Source organism: Hemibagrus wyckioides, linkage group LG19 (genome assembly GCF_019097595.1).
Source record: "Hemibagrus wyckioides isolate EC202008001 linkage group LG19, SWU_Hwy_1.0, whole genome shotgun sequence".
Classification (NCBI taxonomy): domain Eukaryota; kingdom Metazoa; phylum Chordata; class Actinopteri; order Siluriformes; family Bagridae; genus Hemibagrus; species Hemibagrus wyckioides.
In genome coordinates this window covers 8,622,664-8,642,310 of record NC_080728.1, presented here as the reverse complement: position 1 = coordinate 8,642,310, position 19,647 = coordinate 8,622,664, and the positions used below count along the sequence as shown (strand labels likewise).

General features: G+C 36.6%; 1 protein-coding gene across 1 annotated transcript; it reads left to right on the top strand.

The window, feature by feature from the left end:
- The first annotated feature begins 142 nt into the window (after positions 1-142).
- LOC131370119 (solute carrier organic anion transporter family member 1C1-like) lies at positions 143-15,053 on the top strand. The gene is made up of 15 exons (XM_058417218.1): positions 143-243; positions 1,289-1,345; positions 2,105-2,246; positions 2,467-2,599; positions 4,434-4,555; positions 5,743-5,889; positions 6,300-6,398; positions 6,702-6,962; positions 7,293-7,457; positions 9,584-9,779; positions 10,698-10,863; positions 11,810-11,994; positions 12,077-12,141; positions 12,243-12,360; positions 12,724-15,053. The coding sequence occupies exons 2-15, from the start codon at positions 1,295-1,297 to the stop codon at positions 12,941-12,943; spliced, it is 2,070 nt and encodes a 689-aa protein (XP_058273201.1). The 5' UTR covers positions 143-243; positions 1,289-1,294; the 3' UTR covers positions 12,944-15,053.
- The last annotated feature ends 4,594 nt before the right edge of the window (positions 15,054-19,647 follow it).

Here is a 19,647-nt window from a genome sequence, read left to right as displayed (position 1 = left end):
ATTATCTTCTATATGACTCTTCTGAAGAGCCATTCACCTTGAGAACACAATCAAAAAGCTTCATCCATTGATAGTTTGTGTGTGTGTGTGTGTGTTGGGGGTAGGGTGTGTGTGTGTGAATGGTGCATTACTGCAGGGTCATGGGGGAACATGATTGGTGCAAAGTCCCATTTAGAAAGCCACAACTCTATTTATACATGTTTCTCTCACTCTCCATTCTGAAGAACCTGATCTTAAGTGCAGGTAACTGACCACTTTCTTTTTCTCTATTCCCATAATTAATTAAACCATAGTAGATTAAATTTTTTTAAACGTTTAAGTGTTGAATAGTTTTGAATGTTATAGAAATGTGATAGCACATTGTTTAAAGTGAAAGATTCTATATGCAAAATTGTAATGTAAAGTGAATTTATTGCTTTATATATCTGATTAATTTATTCATAATTCTATGATTTTGTATACATATGCATTTGTCCTGTTTTAATGTAAACAAATATGAAATTGGGAAACATTCCCAATGAACTACATTCATAATGTAGTTCATTAATCACTCAATGAACTAGAATCAAAAGACCCTCTTTTACGATTAGAACACTGCTTTCCATGAAAAAGCAATAATACGAAATTATAATATGACTGCAATTATTATTCATTAATTATTAATCAGTCAACAATGCTATTCCTCTCATGTTTAGCACATTCTTTCAGTTTTTACTTTTTTGCTCTCACTCGATCTTTTATGCGATCATTTAAAGAGGTTAGATTTTTTTATTAGCATTTTTTGGTAAATTTCTCTTAAATGGAACAAATGAAATTTTCAAATATAATTAAACATATTATTTAACCCCTTTAGGTCCCCTATTATATATATGTTATTATATATGTATCAACTCTTACACATTACTCAAACTTATGTCTCTAAGCAGAGGAATTTTAGTAAATACACTCTCTCGTGGTAGTCAAACTCACAGAATGTAAACCTTAAAAAGATCTTTCTTCTAGTTCCAAACATAATGTTCATTGTCTTCCTCACAAAACAGAGAAAGGTATTTAAAACGGAAATAGATAAAGCAAATGATCCCCAGATTCTTTGATATCTATAAACAGCTTTCCTCTTCCAGGAAATGGGTGGTGCACTCTGAAAGACTACTGAAAAAGGGTCAACAGGAGTCCTTCCTTTCAGCTTTTTTTTTGAGGGTTTAAATAATGTTCAAAGGTTCAAAATGCACAAAAATGGTAGCTTGAATTGTGGGTTAACTTTACTATAATCACACTTGTTCACATATAGGGTACCATGAGTGTGGAGAAGAAACAACCCAGACAGCAATGCTGCTCCAAACTAAAGGTCAGTGATTCTCTCCCTTGAAAAACTCATACAATACAGTTTACATTTTACATTACATACCGTATATAATTTTTATGCAATTATGTAATAAGTAGACATAGTGAAGTTGTGTAAAACAGAATCCTGTTGACAGGTTATTTGTAACCTTTCTAACTTTCTAATATATATATTATACAGTTATTTTATGCATACACATAAGGAGATGTGATTACATCATTGCACAGGGACAAGTTCACATGTTGTTTACATTTAGTGTTAGTATGCTCGCAGGCTCTGGTGCGGATGGTTGTAGAAAAACCCATCAGCGCTGGCCAAGAGCATAAACCCCAGTTGTTGTAAAATTGTGCTTCAATAAGTAAAGTTTCACAATGGATTCTCTTTGTTGCATGCTTCTCTTCATACCTCCTCCACGAACACTGATAAACTACAGACAAGAACACAACAATAATATGCAGGCAGACAGTTCATGAAAGTGCAACTAATAAATATACTTTCTTACCACTACCAGCATAATAATAACAGTAATAGTAGAATGGACAAAAAAAGAAAAAAAGAAAAAGATGCACAAACACACACACACACTCTAGCATAATGAAAATGGTGACTTTAAATTATCTTTGAAGTAGTAGGAAGTGTGTATGTACAGTATAATCTTATATATCCATTATAAAATATTTGCTCTTGCACTGCCTTATCACAATACGATGTTAAATTTGTCTTTGTTTTTCTTGTGTTTTTCCTAATGTTTGTGTGTTTTAGAGTTTTCTGGCCTCCTTGTCCTTTGTCTACTTTGCCAAAGCATTTCAGGGGAGTTACATGAAAAGCTCAGTCACACAGATCGAGAGACGCTTTGAAATTCCCAGTTCCCAAATTGGAATAATTGACGGAAGCTTTGAAATTGGTAGGAAGAAAGATGTTCACCTACATATACAGTAGCTCCTCACCTAACACTGTGGATTAATGTGTCATAACATTTTGCTGACTGTCTCTGTAATTTACAAATGCTTTATATGAAGGTTACAAAGTAAAGTCATGCTGCATGAAATTCTTACGTCTGAAATGATCCAGATGGATATTCTTTTTTCATAAACTGCTGGGTTGGTTTATCTTCACTTGTGTAGGCAACCTGTTGGTGATTGCATTTGTGAGTTATTTCGGAGCAAAGCTTCACAGACCTAGGCTGATTGGAGTGGGATGTTTGATCATGGCTGCTGGTTCCTTCATCACTGCCCTGCCTCACTTTTTCCAGGGACCGTGAGTTACAATATAACTACATTTAGGCAAATAATTACAGAGGATTCCAAGTGCTAAGAAGAGATAAATAGTTCAAGGTCAACAACATTAATAACTAGAGACAGCATTAAGCACACAACAGCTTACTAACTGTCAAGTCTAATTTTTTCAAGACTAACCAATATTGATATGCATGTTGTAATATAAGAAATTACTAATTGTTACTTTAATAAAATAACAGTAGAAATGAGATCAAAACAAGATATAGCATCACCGGTGATTCATGGGTGTAATGAAGAGAATAAAAAGAAACAAGTGCAGGTTTTCTGGTTTAGTTTAACCTGTATGTAGCAGACAACAAAACAGACAAGCCAATGAGCAAGATAATACTTTAATGACAAATGGGTAATTGGCAGTAGTCTACATAGTCTGGGGTCAAAACATTAATCTAAACATCCAGGTATCAGTCAGATAACAAGCCACAGACACAACACAGGCAAAGTGACATTGACAGTGAAGATTTTTGAATGGAAACAGTATGAATTGCAGACTGATGCATTCCAACAGTAATCAGGTGACTCAATGGGCACAAATGCTTGAATGGAGGGTCATGTTATGAGATGTGGGCTGGGGCTCATAGAAACTGTAGACTGCAATTATGAAAGTTCTAATTGCAATTATGAATGTTGACCAGTTCATAAAACATTCCTAGATATTCCTATTGTCTGCAGGTGATGAAATTTGTTTTCCATTCGAGTTTGTTAAACCCTTCAGTAACTGGTAAATGAAAAATTGCTCAGTTCTAGGGCCTAAGAGAAGTTGATGATAATGAATCAGGATTTCCTTATCTATTTCAGGACTTTCCATCAGTGGAAGAAGTATACAGGTGCCATGTCAATTGGTCCTCTACACAGTTAATGCTCCTTTGCTCCATGAAATGAAGTTGCAATGTTAGGCTGGGAAAGCCACAGGAAACTGAGAATTATGGGGTATTCCTGGGATTGAATGGCACACATACACCATAAACATACCAGTATAGACTGATAGACAGAGGTCCTGCGTCTGTCCAAGGGACCTCATTCAGTGAGACGTGCCTAATAAAAATCTAGCTGCAGCTGGCCAGGGTGCATCCTTTTCTATGGTGCCCAAACTATCTTACGTGGCCCCTTTCAATTTAAAGCTCCACATCCTATCTTAGTGGTTAAATTAGCAAGCCTGTGCAGTAATCTCATATCTACCACCTGTACATTCACCCTTACTTCTCCACAAAGTCAGCTCTTGTTTCACTGACACAAATCATAACAGTAAGTCCTCTGAAGAACGCGCTCTTCATCTTTTCTTTTTTGGGGCTGATGTCTGAAGCCGTGTACAATTGCCAGGTTCTAAGCATGTACCGATTCTCCAACTGCATAAACAGTTTCCTTCATTTGCTGAGAGAAAGCTTCCAGAACCATTTCCTGTACAAACACAGGACTTTCATGTACCTCTGATTCAGTCTGTGAGATAACAAGTACAATTTGTACTGTTTAGAGACTCCATGTACCGATTTTATTAACCAGAAGAAAAAAAAATTAAAATCCTGTAGACAAGTCATAGTCTGGACTTTCCAAGTCAAAACTCTAGACCACAGGGAAATGTGTACAGAGGGCAAACACTGCAAGATAAACAGTCCAAAGTCATTACTACAGAATCATGAGATAACCTGCTAAGGAAACACTACATAGCCAAACTACAGCAATAACAGTGTTTGAGGCATAGAATAAACTGGTAGTGATGGTACTGTATTGCATGGATGCATCATTTACAGTTCTGCATTATTAGCAAAGTGACTCAGCTATAATTTGTCTTTGGACAGGTACCAGTATGAGACGACAATCAGACATTTCTCTGATTCCAATGAGACTAAATCCATACTGAATCCATGTCTTCCAACTGGGAGCCATTCACAAGCAGATGAATCTAGCGCAGCTCAAACAGGTCAGTGGCAGCCACTCTCTTGAATCAAAAGATACCAGATAAAGAAACACAATAAATAGGTGACTCATGAGGTAGGCGTATGAGTGTTTTGTGTAGTTTTTTCCCACAGCCTCCAATTGCACACAAGCTCAGCAGAATGCTCTCAGAGTGAAAAATACACAGGATAAAATTAGAGCACCATTAATTACACACAGGAATACACTAATTATTTAAATTGCCCACTCCTTTTTCCAAAACATTTGCATTTATCCAAAGTGACTTACAAAGGAGGAAATATAAACAAAGTGATATATCAAGCAGAAGACAAAGTGCACAATGTAGACGTGCAAGAGCTAGTAATGTTTCTTGAGTGGGGACAAGTTAGGGGTTAGTTAAGAGTACATGAAAAAGTGGGTGTTTAGCCATTTTTTAAAGAAAAATTGGAAGTTCATTCCACCACAGATGGACAGTCAGTTTAAAGGTTATTAAAAGGAACCTCATGCCTCAGCAAGTAGGCACAACAGGCATTAGTCATTAGCTGACTGCAGGTTGCGGGAAGGAGCATAAATCAGGGAACATAAGGAGTGTGAGTGTTAAGGTAAGGGTGTGCTGTTCTAGACAAACTTGTAGGTGAGCATCAAGGCATTGAATTTGATGCGGGCAGCTAGTTGAAGCAAGTGGAAGGAGATGAAGAGGGGTGTGATGTGTGTCCTTTCAGGCTGGTTTGCACTGTAGCATTCTGAATCATCTAAAAGGGTTTGATGGCACCAGAACCCCCTTTTGTTTATCAAGACCCAGATAAACTGTATCCCCACTATAATCAGACAACACAACACAATATAAGACAGTATTAATTATTATTACTCTCTCCCCTGCAAGAAAAGTGTCTGTGACTAGGGAAAATTATGCCTTCTGCCTGAAACACTGTCCAAACCAAAACCAAAAATGATTGTTTTTTTTTTCTTATTCACTTTTTTTCAAATTTTTTGCTTATCTTCTCTACACCTTGATCTTGGATCTTTGCCAGGTGGCTTTGCAGCTTTTCAGTCTGCTAATTTAAATACGAATTTATCCTTAATGATGTGTCTGGTTAAATTAAACATTATTTCAAAATCATTCAGTTCATCAACATTCCTAGCATGGGATGTTGTATGATATCAGCACCCATTAGGCAGTGTTTATAGTTGTCTGAATGTAACCTTTTGCAGAGTGTGAAAAAACAGCAGGATCCTCTTTATGGGTCATCGTGTTTCTGGGTAACATGCTACGAGGGATTGGAGAGACTCCAGTGATGCCTCTTGGACTGTCTTACATGGATGACTTTGCCAGAAAAGAGAACACAGCTTTGTACATTGGTATGAAGAAACAGAACACACCCCAAGGCCTACCAATGCTTACCAAGCTTAGTGTTTGGACATAGCACATAGTCAAATTAATAATGCTTAATAATAATGCTCAGTAGCATGCACTACACACTCATATATCATTATAGGTTGTTTAACAATTATGTTAATGAGTAATAACTTTGTATGGCAGGGAAAGTAAAATGATCATATTATCATGCTACTAAATGATATACAGTGATATTGGAAATCAGTTTATCTCTCTCTCTCTCTCTCTCTCTCTCTCTCTCTCTCTCTCTCTCTTTCCCTCTCTCTCTCTCTCTCTCTCCCAGTTTCCATAACCTAATTGTCTGACATGTGTACTGTGATAAGAATTGGTTATTCCTAATGGCTGATGCCACTGTGTCCCTTTTAAAACACAGCATGTATACAGTGTTTTGGTATCCTGGGGCCTATGGTTGGCTTTATGCTGGGTTCCTTCTGTGCCAAAATTTATGTGGATTTTGGAACTGCAGACTTAGGTAACATCTATCTATCTATCTATCTATCTATCTATCTATCTATCTATCTATCTATCTATCTATCTATCTATCTATCTATCTATCTATCTATCTATCTATCTATCTATCTATCTATCTATCTATCATCCCCATATTTCCATCAAAGCCATCTATATTATTGACTAAGTTTTAGTGTTTTATAAATGAGCAGTCTGTCACTAAGTTATCACTCCACTTCCATTAGTTCAAAGAAGTACACATGGTCTGTAACTGTATACGTTTTACATCAGTTAATCCATCTGCTTTTCCACTCTGTGTCCACAGACAGCATATCAATTAACCACAAAGACACACGTTGGGTGGGAGCCTGGTGGCTTGGCTTCCTAGTCACTGGTTCTGTGATGTTACTGGCTGGAATCCCATTCTGGTTCCTGCCCAGGTCACTGCCTAAGCAAGCAGAGGGCGATGCCAGTAAAAGCCAAGAGGTCGATCACAGTGAGCAAGATTCTTTTATCCTGGTGGAGAGCAAAAACACTCCACTGCCTGAGAAAGCTGAACCTGTCAACATGGTTGCCATGGCCAAAGGTACTTCTCTACTAATAAGAACATTCTCAGTTAATTTGAATAGTTTTTTGATCATTTAGTATTAAAAAATTACCACTCAAAAAATCTGTTGACATGTTGATTAATTCAACCAGACTGGCTGCAGGCAGGCAGTAGATAATATCAAATCCAAACGAACTGTTACTGTTCATTTCACATAGCAAATCGTGCACTAAAGTGGCTTAGTATATCATGTATAGCACTTCATTGTCCATCTTTCAGGAAATTAAAGTGTTACTGAAAGCTGTTGTGTATAGTGCATTAAATGTCAGATAATGTTTGTTGACTGTGTATTTTTGGTTAATACTATAGATTTCCTGCCATCATTGAGGAGGCTTTTCAGTAACTCTATATACGTGCTTATCATCTGCACCGGTTTGGTCCAGGTCAACAGTTTTATTGGAATGATCACATTTAAGCCCAAATACATGGAGCAGATTTATGGCCAGTCTCCATCTAAGGTTATTTTACTGATAGGTAAGTGTTTTCTTCATTTATATACAATATATTGCCAAAAGTATTCGCTCACCTGCCTTGACTCGCATATGAACTTAAGTGACATCCCATTCCTAATCCCTACGGTTCAGTATAACGTCGGTCCACCCTTTGCAGCTGTAACAGCTTCAACTCTTCTGGGAAGGCTGTCCACAAGGTTTAGGAGTGTGTTTATGGGAATTTTTGACCATTCTTCCAGAAGCACATTTGTGAGGTCACACACTGATGTTGGACGAGAAGGCCTGGCTCTCAGTCTCCGCTCTAATTCATCCCAAAGGTGTTCTATCGGGTTGAGGTCAGGACTCTGTGCAGGCCAGTCAAGTTCATCCACACCAGACTCTGTCATCCATGTCTTTATGGACCTTGCTTTGTGCACTGGTGCACAGTCATGTTGGAAGAGGAAGGGGCCAGCTCCAAACTGTTCCCACAAAGTTGGGAGCATGGAATTGTCCAAAAATGTCTTGGTATGCTGAAGCATTCAGAGTTCCTTTCACTGGAACTAAGGGGCCAAGCCCAGCTCCTGAAAAACAAGCCCACACCATAATCCCCCCTCCACCAAACTTTACACTTGGCACAATGCAGTCAGACAAGTACCGTTCTCCTGGCAACCGCCAAACCCAGACTCGTCCATCAGATTGTCAGATGGAGAAGCGCGATTCGTCACTCCAGAGAACGCGTCTCCACTGCTCTAGAGTCCAGTGGCGGCGTGCTTTACACCACTGCATCTGACGCTTTGCATTGCACTTGGTGATGTATGGCTTGGATGCAGCTGCTCAGCCATGGAAACCCATTCCATGAAGCTCTCTGCGCACTGTTCTTGAGCTAATCGGAAGGCCACATGAAGTTTGGAGGTCTGTAGCGATTGACTCTGCAGAAAGTTGGCGACTTCTTCGCACTATGCGCCTCAGCATCCTCTGACCCCGCTCCGTCAGTTTACGTGGCCTACCACTTCGTGGCTGAGTTGCTGTCGTTCCCAAACACTTCCACGTTCTTATAATACAGCTGACAGTTGACTGTGGAATATTTAGGAGCGAGGAAATTTCACGACTGGATTTGTTGCACAGGTGGCATCCTATCACAGTTCCACGCTGGAATTCACTGAGCTCCTGAGAGCGACCCATTCTTTCACAAATGTTTGTAAAAACAGTCTGCATGCCTAGGTGCTTGATTTTATACACCTGTGGCCATGGAAGTGATTGGAACACCTGATTCTGATTATTTGGATGGGTGAGCAAATACTTTTGGCAATATAGTGTAGAACCATTAGAAATACGTTACCTGATTTATTCATGTTTTTATTTTGAAGTGTAAAGCTAAATCTTAGAGAGAATGTAGCATTGTAAATTCTGAGATAAGAATGTAATGGTTAAGTGCCATGTCCCAATTGCCATGAGGTAGAAGGCTGAGACAGATGCAGTTGCAGCTGAAGCTGATATTAAATGAAATACCCAGCAAACAAATTCAACACCTAAGGCTGAGGCAATGAAGGTCAAAAGGCGAGCAAAAGTCTAAAGAACCAGAACAACAAACAGTACTGGTAAAGTTCAGATGAGTACACAAGTTGAACATTTGCTTTGTGGTGATAGTGTGTGTAAGTACATGTAGTGACACTACAACTGTTGTTAACAACACATTAATTGTCTATAACCTGAGCTCAGTATGAAACCAGAGACTGCTATGTTAAGCAGCAACAATATCCGCTTCAGCACCATAACATGGAAAAATTCATTGTAACTTGTAGATAATTTACAAAAATGCTTGAAGGGGCTGTTGTTACAAGCTAGTGCTGCTAATACAAATCACTGGATAATCAAATCACAAAAATAGCTAGACATGAACTGATAAGGGGCATGTTTAAACTTCATTTTAAAACATATATGCACATATGTGGACATTATGCACAACTTGAACACCTAATAATTAGAACAAAAGAGAAAAGGATATGGTGACCAACATTATCTTTTCACTTATGACAGTATTTTCCAGTTTTATGTATGCACACATTAAACAAACCCTTCACATAAAAGGCTCAAAAGTTAATAATTGTATTATGAATAAGCAAAATGTATGTATTTTTTAAGGAGTTGTTTTTTTTCTGTTTCTACCAGGCATTATGAATATACCTGCTGTGGCTTTGGGAATTGTCTTAGGAGGCTTTGTGATGAAAAAGTTCCAAATGAGTGTACTTGGTGCAGCCAAGATGTCTATTTCAACCTGTTTTCTTGCTTCTGTTCTCATGCTGAGCCAGTACTTCCTGCACTGTGGAAACACACAGGTGGCAGGGCTTACTGTGTCCTATGAGGGGTAAATACAATCGCAGTGTTTGCTTACATTCTTTCATTTTGTTGAGCGCTTTGAAGATGGGAATGTTTGTGATTTGAACCCTCTTTATAAAAGACTTAAAAGGTGCACCAATCTGGATATTCAGTCTAAAAATTGTTAAATCTAATATGTGTTGAGATAGAATAATTAGGTGAATGAAACTGTGTGCAAAATCGTGAGAGCAGGCAAGATTTAAATAAGACATTCGGGTGTGAGTGTTATAGCACTCAGAGCGTTATAGAGTGTTATAGTTCAGAGTGTTATAGTTCAGAGCACCTGGAAGAGTAACCTTACATCATGTTTATAGGTTTATGCTGTGTTGTTAACCTCAATTACACACAGTGAGACAAGACAAAAAAGTTCCATATGGTAAATTCTTAAAATCTTCATATACATATTCCATCAATATATATTGAATACATAAAGCATAACACTAATAATCACAATTATTAATTATTAAATTACCTCAAATATATAATAAAATTATAGGCTATGGGATTTAATGTCATCGTGTCATAATATAATAAAACAGTTTATATGCTTTGCACAATTTTGTCATATAGATGCATTTTGTAAATCTTGTCTGACTGTGGGTTGCTTGATAAAAATTCCTTGAACGACTGACATCTCCATGTCAGTCTCTCATGATAGAAATTATAAAGTATTATCAACTTCACTAAGCAAGTTTTCAAAATAAAATTACTTTAAAATTTTTGGTGGTATAATACAGATGTAATTATGTCAAATAGAGCTTGAGTCTTGTTCTTTTACAGCATCTAAAATGATTACATTTTAAGTAGGATATAGTTATATATTAATAGTTACAGCTACTTGGTGATTTTCTTCCCTTTTGAACAACCAATGCTAATGATGATTTTGGTCTCTGTTTCTCCCTGGCAGTTTTCCAAACATTTCCTCACAGCAACAGAGTTTGGTGTCCCAGTGTAACTCAGGGTGCTCCTGCTCTCTGAAACACTGGGACCCAGTATGTGCCTACAACGGCCTGACATATTCCACACCCTGCCTTGCAGGCTGCCAGAGATCCACTGGATACGGCAAGGACATGGTGAGCTTCTCTGCTTGAATATCCAGGGTACTATCAAGACCATAAGTAATCCACACCAGATCAGTCTGGCTTTTTCAGCTGCATATCTGCACTAGATCATGGCAGGAGAAAGATCAACTTCAGTAGCAATGTGTTGTACCAAATCCAGTGGCTCTTACAATTTCTAGTGTTTTTTTTCTTGAATAACACCAAATTGAAAAATTCCATAAGCTTTGAGAAGCTGAATAAGTCTAGTTCAAAATCTGCCATCAGGCATTTTTACCTTCTGTATTTATGAATGATTTATTAATGTTTGCTCTTAAAATCTATATATTTCACTCTATCTGAATGGGACCAAATTAACATAGAGGCCTGGGGTAATTTCCTAATTTACAGGTGCTAATCTGTGATTTTATTTTCCTCTGGATTGGCCTTGTTGATATTTTTCTCCATACTGCTCTGAGAAAATTACAGGCCAAATTATATTCTGCCAAATTCTGTTTTAAATTCTGTCTGTAATTTTCCCCGCAGATGTCACTTTATGTTAAAAAAAAAGTTTCTGTGCTATACTTGCTATATTTAGTGTGGTTGCACGTGCTTCAGCGACCCTCACTCAGATATTAAACACTTCCCAAATAGTGAAAGGAAAAATTAGTGCTTTATAAGAGACACTCAGCCAAATATACTTGGTCTGGGGGTAAAACCTTAATTTCACACACTATTGCACAATAGATAAAGCATTTTAAGGAGGAGCAAGAAATTAAAGTCATTCTGAAAAGAGATCCAGCAAGCTGATTAAAATAGGCATTATATTAAAATACCAGCTACAGATATTGAGAATCATATTATAAATAATGATTAATTCACTGCCAGTTCCTGAACTGCTAACCATTTACACTTATCATCATAATTAGCATTTAACATTAGATATTTAACAAAGTGGATTTTTTTTCTTTTTTCTTTAAAGATCTTTCACAACTGCTCATGTATTGCTGAAGCACCGCTCCCTAGTGTAAACATGTCTGCAGTGTTGGGGCAATGTCCACGCAAGGACGACTGTGACTACATATTTAAGATTTACATGGTGATGACTGTATTAGGGGCCTTTGTCTCAGCCAGTGGAGCCACTCCTGCATATATTATTCTGCTCAGGTAAGCCATTCATAAACTTTGGTATGTTTGCCTTCAAGCTTATCAGATTTTGATAAAAATAATCGTCTCCTCTACCTTTTAGGACTATTCAACCAGACTTGAAGTCTTTGGCTCTTGGAATGCAGACGTTAATAGTCAGGACTCTGGGTAAGAGGATTAGCATTTCACATCTATTCAACATTTAGATTATACTGATGACAAAGCAAGATAACACTACAGTGTTTGATACAATCATGGATTATTTTCAGGTGGAATCCCTCCAACAATATATTTTGGAGCTTTGATTGACAGGACATGTCTGAAGTGGGGAACAAAGCGATGTGGAGGCAGAGGCGCATGTCGACTTTACAATGCTGATGCATTTAGGTGAATATATACATATTCATAAAACAGAAAAAGGTTATAAATTTCAGTAGTGAATTTTTAGTACATTTATCTTTGATAGTATGCAATATATATATTACAATAGACTCTTGTGTAATTAGTTACTGTTTAAAAACTGTTAGAGAGTATACCTTGTGTGTCATGATGGGTGCAATAAGCGATATATATGTTCCTCTTTATTTTGCCCAACATAGAGCATGTGAGTCTAATTGGTGTGATAAACTTAAACTGGGTATTTTTTGGATATTATCAAGATCTACATTACAGGCTTCAAAAACTGTCAGGAACAACACTGGAAGACTAAAGTAGTGTATACCTTTTTACATGACTGTTTTTACCCTGCAGAGTGACTTTCTTGGGTCTCATCTATGGCCTGTCTGCTCTGGCCTTTCTGCTCTGGGCAGTACTATTAAAAAGAATATCACTCTACCAACAGCAGCTGGCACTAGAAAACCAGGCCAAAGACACAGAGCCAGAAGCCAACAACATGGCCAAGGATAATGTAAATGCCCCGTCAGCTATTGTGAAGTGCAAGGAAGAGCTGGATAGAGAGACCAGTATCTGAATTCTAATGTGGCAAAAACAAACAATGCTGATTACATGATGAAAATCTTGTACAGTGTACAGTTTGTGATGTGAGCTTTTCTGTGCTAGGAATTCTCTTACAAGATTATATGTGTTCCTGAAATTGCTAGTTACAACACACGCTCTTTGAGTAAGCCATTTATTTTGTATTTCAATCAGTATTCTTAAATGTGCCATCTTTGGTGATACCTCATTGTTTTTATTTGTACCTTAATTGTTTTATAGAGTTCAAAATTATAATGAAGTGAGAACTGATTACAAGAGAATAAGTGGATTTTTACAGACAATACTTTTGACCTTAACATTTATATTCGTTTATATGATTTTAAACATACCATTAAATCACAGTGTCATGGACTTCTGGACAGTTCCCTGCCAGAACACCAGAGGGCGGTCTGGCAGGGTTTCTTTATGTTCCCATGTACTTGTTGGAGGTTCTGTTATAGACTACTGGACAGAAACCCTGCCAGACCGCCCTCTGTTGTTGTGGCAGGGAACTGTTCAGCAGTCCATGACACCACACAAAGTAAACTATTAGATGTTAACACTCTTATGCTGTGCTTATGCTTTTTAGCTTCGGGATTGTTTTCTCACATGGCTGGGAAAAAACAGTTTTAAAAGGACATTTTATCTATTTCATTCATACAAGAGGTCATTTCATAATAACAGCTACAAGATATTTAGTTTTTGAATATCTCTAAATATTTTTCAGTGTTTTTTTTTTTTTTTTTTACTATATCATATTTTCAGTGGGTCAAATGTTTGCATCGACTGCAGTCGACTGTTTCTTTAAATAGTCTGGAAGATTCCAAAAATTCAAATTCAGATTTCAAATTCAAATTTTATTTGTCACATACATATACATACACAGTACGACATGCAGTGAAACGTTTTTTCACGACTGTCCAGTATGTAAACATTTATAAAAAATTATTGAGAAAGAGATCCATAAAAATAAAGATAAAAATAAAACTAGATTATCTTAAAAGTATAAAAATAGAAAATAGAAAATAAAGTAAAATAAAATATAACATAGATAAATAAAAATAAAATAAAATATGAAAATATAGGTGTGAGAATATGAAAATATAGGTGCAAGTAGATAAATAATATATATATATATATATATATATATATAAAAGTGGTATACACACATACTGTATATACACATAAATGCAGACATGAACGTGATGGGATGTATGTGTATATGGCATATATTGAGGTGATCCAGTGTTTATCATCAAAGTGTCCATGTGTTGGAATAATTGTATAAAGTGACTTGTGCCAGTCCAGTGTCAAAGTGTCAGTTTGTGCAAATATGCGAGGTTGTGCAAAGTGATGAAAAGTGATGAAAAAAAAAGCAGAGAGAGTCCCCATATCTGTATCAGGTTCTAGGTGTTTCCTGGTTCAGACTCCGAATGGCCTGCGGGAAGAAGCTCCTCCTCATTCTCTCTGTGTTTGCCTTCATGGAGCGGAAGTGCTTCCCTGAACGCAACAGAGAAGAGTCCATTGTTGGGGTGGCTGAGGTCCTTCACAATCTTCCTGGCCCTGATCCGGCACCGCTTGCTGTAGATGTCCTGCAGGTCATCTACAATGGATTAAATTAATTATTTTCCTCAAAATTCTACAAACAATGACCCATAATGACAATGTGAAAGAAGTTGGTTTGGAATTAAAAATGATAAATGAAAAATCACATGTACATAAGTATTCACAGCCTTTGCCATGACACTCATCATCCTTGAGATGTTTCTCCAGCATTTTTCTGTGGAGAGAGGAGAACCTTCCAGAAGAACAACCATCTCTGCCGGACTCTACCAGTCAGGCCTGTATGGTAGAATGGCCAGACAGAAGCCTCTCCTCAGTAAAAGGCACATGACAGCCTGCCTGGAGTTTGCCAAAATGCACCTGAAGGACTCTCAGACCATGAGAAACAAAATTCTCTGGTCTGATGAAATAAAGATTGAACTCTGGTCTGAACGGCAAGTGTCATGTCTGAAGGACACCAGAATGGGAGAAACGTCCCAAAAATAGTTGGGCCAAGCTTGTGCTGGTGCCAAAGGTGCTTCAACAAAGTATTGAGCAAAGACTACTTAGGTATATGTGTTTTTTTGTTTTTTATTTTTAATAAATTTGCAAAGATTTCAAACAAACTTCTTTCACGTTGTCATTATGGGGTATTGTTTGTAGAAATTTAAAGGAAAACAATTAATTTAATCCATTTTGGATTAAGGCTGTAACATAGCAAAATGTGGGAAAAGTGAAGCGCTGTGAATTTGCAACAATTTTTCAGAGAAGCTGGATATTTTGTATGAATGTCGTAAGCAAACATGTAGACAAACTTTCCAGAGAAGCAGGATGTTGCAGTTGTGTAAGAAAACATGTAGACAATGTTTCCAAAGAAGCAATTTAATTTTGGAAAATGTTTTCCTTATCAGCTATGTAAGCAAAAAATACACAAAGTCCCATGTCACTTGACTGCCAATTTTTTTTGTTTTGCTATCTGGCTACACCAAAAACATTTGGGTTTGAGATTAAAAAAGATTAAAAGATGCAACCAAATATTAAGTGTTATTTACTTTAAGACTACTTGTTCCAATAGTTTTTCTCACCTAAAAATGAGGTGGTAGCAAAAGTGCCAAGACGTTTAGCACATTTTAACATCTTTTGCCTTATATTCATCCATCTTTTGATCTCACACAAAAATGTTTTGAGAGGACTGTATATAAAATATTCATTTCAATGTAATCAATATTTATTCAATATACTCTTGCCATTCACTTTAATAGGAACATCTGTATACCTGTATACCAAGTGTGCAGTTATCCAGTTTACTTGCATTTTAATTTAAATTGCCAGATTTTATGCTTCTTCATAAACATCATTCTACCATATGCTCCAAAGCAACCTTCAGGATAGCTCTCCAGTGTGTAACTGCATTTATAAGCAACCTTGTGTTTAAACACACTCTAATTGACAATCCATGACATTGCATGACATTTCACTACTTGGCATTTATTCACAAACACCATGCCAACATGTGAGAATGTATTTATGACATTTACAACAAAAAGTATGCAGAGACAAGTTTGCTTGCTCTTGGCTCCTGACTACAGATGGCTGTGGCATCTAAATTTAAAATCTCCCAATAGGGTGAACACTTTTCACTGGGCCATGTCATAATGGCATACAGCACTTTGTAAACTTTGTGCTATGTTGATGTTGTTGTTGTCATTGATGATAATGATGATGATGATGATGATGATAATGATAATTATTATTATTATTGCCTTTATTATTGCCACGCATACATTACAGCACAGTGGAATTCTTTTCTTCACATATCCCAGCTGAGGAAGTTGGGGTCAGAGCACAGGGGCAGCTATGATATAGTGCCCCTGGAGCAGGGAGGGTTAAGGGCCTTGCTCAATTGCCCAGCAGTGGAGCTTAGTGGTGCTGGGGCTTAAACCCCATCATGATGATGATTATGATGATTAATTAACCTGGCCTTAAAGCCTGCTTCTAATTTGAATGGTCTGTTGATTAGTTATATTTTCAGGGTAATAAAAGTCTAAAGTGTGTCTTTGTCATAATTTTTGCACTAAGCCACATTATCATGTCAAATGTCTCAGCTACTGTGGACAGTTTTATCAATAGTCTTACAAAATGATCAACGATGAATGAATCTGCATCTGACCCCCCAGAAATTGATCAGGTGACTGAGTCAACGTTCCACTACACTCTAGATAGCTTAAAAGAAAAATAATTAGAGAGAAAAAACTAGCACCCTGATATAATGAACACACATGTACCTTAAAACAAACCATTAGAATATTAGAAATTATTAAAAATATTAGTATGGCATCAAACTAAATTAGTAATATTTCAAGCACCATGGAAGGACAGCCTTCCAAGCTACAGAAAATTTCTTAGTGTTACTAGATCAGTGTATATTTAAACCTGAATTGAAGATAACAAAAGTAATCCCTGATTTTTATATAATCATGTTTGAAAATTAGCAAGGAATAAGACCACCACAGAAGTCAGGCATATATTTGGAACCAGACAATTTGATATTGTCAATATTATTTAGATCAGTGTTTAGTATGTTTTACTCCCCTTCGAGATATTAATTTCACTCATTTAATTTTAAGTCATGTGCACTAGATCCCTTATCTAAGCTCTTCCCTTAGCATTGGCTAATTAAACCTGTTAAACAAACAATTATTATACCCCTGATTAAAAAGCCTGACTCTATCATCTGTCCAACTATAGACCAATATCAAACATCTCCTTTATCTCCATGAACCTAGAAAAGGTTGTAGCACAGCAGACATGCTCATACTTACATAAGAATAGCATTCATGAAATGTATCAGTCAGGATTTAGGTCTCATCATAGCACAGAGACAGTGTTAGTTAAAGTGGTAATTGACGTACTACTTGCCTCTCGACAGTCCCTGTAGTTTGACCTTAGCGTTGTTTTTGACACCATTAGTCATACTATTGTTCATGATAGACTAGAAAATGTTGTGTATTAAGGGAACAGCCCTTACTGCCTTACTGTCTTATTTGACTGATCGTTATCAGTTTGTAAATATAAATAGTGACTGTGCATACAATGGTAAAGTTTGATCTTCTGCAAGGTTTTGTTTTAGGCCCAGTGCTGCTCTCTATACATGCTATTTTGAGGCACAATTACAGTCATACCCGACCCTATGTCATTAATTGGTTCCAAGAAATGCAACGTAAGTTGATTTTCGCCGTAAGTCGGAAATGCCCCTATAAAGTGCTGTAGCTCCCTAAAATGACACTATGACTGAATATATGTATTTTCTTATTTTATAAAAAGAATTTTGTTTAGTTTGGTTTAATTAGCCATTTTTCATTGTTTCTATGCGATGGAGGGACCAACGTAAGGTTGTGTAAAGTGCCGTAAATTGGATTTAATTTTTCAATTTAATATTTAAGGATGAGCGACGTAAAATCGGAATCGATGTAAAACAGGGCACTTATGTATTTCTTAGCTTACCAGTAACTTCCACTGTAATACTGATGACACACTGTTGTGTGTTTCAGCAAAGGCAGATGAGCATAATAAAGTTGAGGAATTTATAAAGGACATCAGACAATGGATGCTTATTTACTTCCTTTTACTTAATTCATACAACATAGAACCACTTGTACTAGGACTACATGCAGACAGAAGTAAGCTTTCTGATTACAGATTAACTCTGGATGGTCTTTCTGTTTCAACATGTGCAACAGAAAAAGTCTTTGGTACAATTATTGACTCCAGTCTTTCATTTGAAGATCATGTATATAACATTACTCGGACAGCCTTCTTTCATCGCTAAGATAAGTAATATGTTATAAAAAAAAAAGCCCACAGTTATAGAACATCCTTCCAATTAATGCCTGGTTAATCCAGGTCTAGGCTAAAATATTTTTATTTAGTCAAGTTCACAGTTTTTTTTTCTTAGCTAAATTAGCAGGTCTGGAGGTTTCACAGGCATACAGTGTTTTGGTGAACTGGAATTTTTTGATTTCTGGATGTTGTCACCCCCACCACTCTCATACATCATCATCACACGGATTTGTAAGATTTGAAAGTATGGCTTGCCACTTAATGTTCCAAGGTGTTCTCATGTCTGTGTCACCTTCTGGACCCCCTTAGTTATACATAGCTAATCTTGCCAGAGTCCCTGTTTCCACTCTGCACACTATGCATATTATACTTAACCATTACATTATAATAAGCATACCTAATAATCAGTGTTAAAAAGTGGTTAAGGCTCTGGGTTGTTGACTGATAGGTCGGGGCTCAAACCCTAGCACCGCCAAGCTGCCACTGTTGGGCCTTTGAGCAAGGCTGAAAAAGACTTTTTGCTCCAGTTGTGCTGACCTCTGACCCCAACTTCCAAATCAATGATATGTAAAAAAAAAAAAAAAAAAAAAGAATTTCACTGTGACAAAAATAAAGGCTTCTACTAAGTCTAACATTTAATATCTTCAGCAAGACAGACTTCATGTTAAAACATGTCTTCAATGTTAAAAATAGAACTTTGTTAAAAGCTTTATACAAATAAAATTGAAATTAAATTGAAATTTATCCTAAAGGAATTTTACAAATACTATATAAAGATTTTACTATGCTAATTCTCTGTCAAGAAATATTTATTTCACATTTGTATCATCCTTTTAGGCAATTCCATTGATATCACTAACCCATCAGGACTCTCCTTTAAATGTTCTATTACACTTAGTTGTAATGTTCTTGTAAATAGTCTTGGCCATCCAGTGGTATTTATCTGCAATGTAAATACTTATACAAGCTTCCTTTACTGGACACATTTGGCTATCTGATCATTTTGAAAGGGTGCTGGCATTAACTCAACTCAGATTAAAAACTGTTAATATTTACATGCTTTATCTAGCATACAATTATATTTTAATATATTTGTCTATGGATGAGGTTGGTGCATTTCTGAATAATAACTTTCTGTACCTTCTCATGCTTCTCATGGCTTTAGTTAGTTTTAGTTTATATATATATATATATATATATATATATATATATATATATATATATAAACTACATCGATATAAATGATAAGTATTCTCCTTCCTTTCTTTTTTATTCTATTCTTTCTAATCTAAATTATGAATAATATTTTATCTTCGA

Coding starts and splice junctions, on each gene's coding strand:
- LOC131370119 (XM_058417218.1), top strand. CDS start 1,295: ATGAGTGTGGAGAAGAAACAACCCAGACAGCAATGCTGCTCCAAACTA. Junction 6,963..7,292: donor CATGGTTGCCATGGCCAAAG/GTACTTCTCTAC, acceptor TTAATACTATAG/ATTTCCTGCCATCATTGAGG. Junction 9,780..10,697: donor CTTACTGTGTCCTATGAGGG/GTAAATACAATC, acceptor TCTCCCTGGCAG/TTTTCCAAACATTTCCTCAC.